The sequence below is a fragment of the Danio rerio genome, chromosome 3 (genome assembly GCF_049306965.1).
Source record: "Danio rerio strain Tuebingen ecotype United States chromosome 3, GRCz12tu, whole genome shotgun sequence".
Taxonomy (NCBI): domain Eukaryota; kingdom Metazoa; phylum Chordata; class Actinopteri; order Cypriniformes; family Danionidae; genus Danio; species Danio rerio.
The window spans coordinates 11022933-11027232 of NC_133178.1; the positions used below are offsets into that span (position 1 = coordinate 11022933).

Genomic DNA, 4300 nt, shown 5'->3' on the forward strand with positions numbered 1-4300 from the left:
TCTCCGTACCTAGCCACTAAGATGCACAGCACAGAGAATAGAGAAGGAGTGGGTGGATTTTACTGAACAGAGCTTGAATGGTTAACTCCACCCCTCCCCCTAACCCCCCCTTACACCTCCTTCCTGCTTGCTCTCATGCTATGACGCCTTAAGTCATCCAATCAGAAGCTCTGGGCTGCTCCCTCTGCAGCTTGACCCCGCCTCTCCTTCTGGCTGCATATATATCAGCGCTCATTCTGTCTGCTCGAGTCTTCAACATGCTCATACAAAGCAGAGCACCGAGGCATTGATAAACTCAGCAAGATCTCTTCGTCTGCCTTGCCTGAATTGCTTTTGCATCTACAGTGCATTGCTTCTGTTGTGTCCCAGACCATAAAATGGGATGTACCACAGGCCATTTCACCTGTCAACCGCAGACAACGGCGGCTCCAACCTTGGAAAGCCAGTCACAAGAAGGAGGACCCAAAGTCCCAGAGGTCCTGTCATCTCTTGAGAGACTCTCGCAGGCTACGGGAGGGATGGAGAAGTCCTGGTACCGCTGCATCTTTCCTTTTGGGATCATCTCACTGGTGATTGGAGTTGCTGGAACGGGGGTGACATACACCTATAATGATCTCCCGCAGACTAAAGTGGTGTCTGTGATCCTGCTGATCGTGGGTCTTGTCTTGGTACTGATGGCCACGGCTTGCTGGACGGTCCACAAGAAGAAGCGCAGGAAAAAGAAGGAAGGGGGTTCCTTCAGCTCCGAACAGTGTCCGCTCTGAGAGCGCCTCAAAGCTGGATAAAACAGACCCTTTTCTTTTGAGGTGCACCGAGATCTTCAGGTATTTGAGGACAGGCTCCAAAACGGCATTGAGGGTTCATCGGAGGGAGTCACACATGCAGTTTGCCGTCGCTCAGCAGGTGTCTGGTATCAAAACAACACAAACACACACACACACACACAGGACACTTAACACGAACTGCGAGCTGCTCCCGGAGCCACTGCTGCCGTCAGTGCCGCTGTCAGTCTCCTGCATTCCTGAAGAAGCGGGCCAGCAATCGGACACCGCCACGAAAGAGGAGTTCACCTCCGTCACTGTCGCACGTCATTCACCCGTCCCAGTGACACCGTAGCAATGTGGGAGCTTTTTTACCCTGAGTGGAACTTGAACCTGTGTCTGCTGGCTTCAACCGGCAGCTGCGGATCAGGATGGGAGGGAAAAAAGCGCGGACTGGAGAGGTCGAGAATGCATCTGAGTGTGTGTGTGTGTGTGTGTGTGTGTGTGTGCTGGTTTTGGTGGTTTACAAGGGCATACATTTTATTATGATGTGGGGGAGTTTTACCTTAAAGCAAACAAAATAATCTTGTTTATTTTCATTTTGACATAATATATCGCATATTTTTCATTTTGACGTCAGATTATTTTGGTTGTTTTAAAGAAAAGCTCTCTTGATTTTGACTTATGGTATGGTATGACCTAGATATTACAACATTGTTTGGTACTACCTAGGTATGACAACACGTTTGCTCACCCCATTGGCAGCTTATTTTGCTTGTTTGAAGGAAAAGCTCACTTGATTTTGACTCATGGTATGGTATGACCTAGGTATACCAACATTATTTGGTATTACCTAGGCATAACAATACATTTGCTCACTCCATTAGCAGATTATTTTGCTTGTTTTAAGGAAAAAACTCACTTCATTTTGACTTGCGACCGAGATATTACAACACTGAGGTTGATTATGAGGTCCTCGCGTTAAAAAATGCTTAAAAATCATACTTAATGGGGTCTTTTGACATTCAACAGACAGCCACAGTTCTCCTGTAAGGTTAAGGGGTAGTGTTTTTTTACATTATAAAACAAATTACGCCTATGGAGAATCCTCCTAATCCACCAAATACCAGCTTGTGTGTGTGTGGGATGGATGGAATAGAGAGACAAAACACCTGTTCAGCCTCTTACGCTGTCAACTCTCTGTCAATCGTAGCCTCTAATGATTTAGGACAAGGGTGCAGCACCTGGGGTCTCATTTATATACATGGAATACGCTTAAAAAAATTACCTAAAAAGAAAAAGAAACCAAATTTGAAAATTTATACTCTTAATTTACCAATAAATATTGACTTCACTGAGTCACTTTAAATGATCGTATGAGAGATGAATAAATAAATGAACATTTATTCTGGCGTACGTTTACTTTTACACTCAAAAATAGTATGTTTGCTGCTTGTTCAAGCTGAAATGAGCTGAAACAACACAATTCTTAAGGTTTTTTGGGGACAACTTAATAGTTTTATGTTCAAACTACTTAGATTTGTTGCTTTAGCTTAATCGATGTGTTGGGACAACAGGAATTACAGTGTTGGAAGGTTTTTACACTTAAAAAAATGCCTGGTCTCAACACAAATGGTTTAAGTACCAGTTTAAGTAGATTGAACATAAAACAATTAAGTTGTCCCCAAAATAACCTTAAGAATTGGGTTGTTTCAGCTCATTTTAAATAAGTAGTTTGAACAAGCAGGACAAAAAAAAAACATTGAGTGAATACACTAAGTTTTTATAAATGAGACCCCTGATATTGAGGACATAAAACTCTTTTTATACTTTTTAACTCTGCGCTTACGCAGTGTAGAGAGTTTTGCATTGGAGAGTGTGTGTGTGACTTCTTGAGAAGTCCAAATTCTGGACCCTTCAAGGAGCTCATATAGTCGGTATTTGGAAAATCAACCACAGAGGAATGTTATAATGACACTGTTTAAAAAAAGGCGAGCAAGCCGAGGGGCCTTTTGTTCTGAGACAGCCTGAAAAGAAAATTCATTTCCTGTCTGACAGATTACAGGATTACTAGGGGGAGAAAAAAAAACGCTACAAAGGGTACATGAGAAGTCAAAAGTGTCAGTTTTGCTTTTGTTCCAGTGCCTTGATAGCATGGTACAGTACCTGAGCTCTGTTTTAGCCCTCTGTCTCTTCTTTTTTTTTTTTTCCTTTTCCAGTGTCAGCTTTAAAACTCAAACTCAGCTATTTTGGCAAGTCACCCCCCCCCCCCCTTAAAAAAAAAAAAAAAAAAGAAACGTAAATATGTCGTCGTTTTGACCTGGTCAGTGTCCACAAAGGCTGGAACTTACATCCGTTTTCACAATGGGAATACTGCTTATTTACACTGCCTTGATCTGGGAAGCGTTTGGCACGTTTTGTTATGGATACAATGGGTGGGTAGCGGATGGTCAATTAAAGGCACAGTGGACCTAAAAATGAAAGTTCTGTCATCATTTTACTCAAGCCATATACTTAAAAGTGATGTATGGCTGCATATATGAGCATATATTTATCTAAAATTATTGCTAAAATATATGAAGATATATTTTTATATGGGATATTGCGAAATTATAGCTAATATATGTGTAATAAATATGACATAAATATTATATATGTGGGACTAAAGTTATATTTTTAGAACAGCCTCTGATTTAACTTTTAGCACTTTTGGATTCTCTTTGAATACGAAGTGTGTTATAAATCAAATGTATTACTGTTATTATTATATGTGAAATATAAAAATCTGAACTTCTATGTCAGATCTGAAATTGCATATATATTGCTGTATGATTTCTACACTAAAATAATAGTTTTTGTCTTATTTCTAGTCTGAATATCTAAAACTCCTTAAATCAAGAAGCTTTTTCTAGACGAGCAAAATATATTCTCTTGTTTTCAGAAATAATTTGCCAAATTTAAGTGAGATTTTCCTTTAAACAAGCTAAATAATCTACCAATGGCATAAGCAAAATAATCTTGTTATTCATTTTGACATTCTGATTAATTTGCGTACCACATTGGCAGATTATTTTCTTGTTTTAAGGAAAAAACAAGCAGAAGTTTGACTTATTGTGTCTTAAAACAAGACAATACTTTTTGCTTGTCAAGAAAATGCTTCTTGATTTAAGTCATTTTAGGTATTTGGACTAGAAACAAGACAAAACATCTAAGAAACAAAAGCTTTTATGCAGTGTAAATGGGAACTTCATGCTGTTACAAACATGTATCTCTGACTTGCTTATCATTGCAAAGCTCAGTAGGCTCCAAAATAGCACTAATGAAAAAAAAGCTAAATCTTTTATATGTTCCACAGCCAAAGGAAAGCAATTTGACACAACACGTGAGCAAATGATGACAGAATTTTCCTTTCTGGGAAAGTTTATCTTTCAGAGGTCTCGTAAATCCTTTGAACACTCAGAAACACTCTCCGTACAGTGCAATTTGAAGAGGGACAAAAAAAAAAAACTATTCATACCAATTTAAAGGTTAATACCCAT

The 4300-nt window shown here is 39.4% G+C and overlaps 1 protein-coding gene across 1 annotated transcript; it reads left to right on the plus strand.

Annotated features, from left to right (window-relative positions):
• Positions 1-246: 246 nt before the first annotated feature.
• Positions 247-3058, plus strand: LOC101883507 (transmembrane protein 100). Its single transcript, XM_073944184.1, has 2 exons — positions 247-2222; positions 2478-3058. The coding sequence occupies exon 1, from the start codon at positions 378-380 to the stop codon at positions 762-764; it is 387 nt and encodes a 128-aa protein (XP_073800285.1). The 5' UTR covers positions 247-377; the 3' UTR covers positions 765-2222; positions 2478-3058.
• Positions 3059-4300: the final 1242 nt, after the last annotated feature.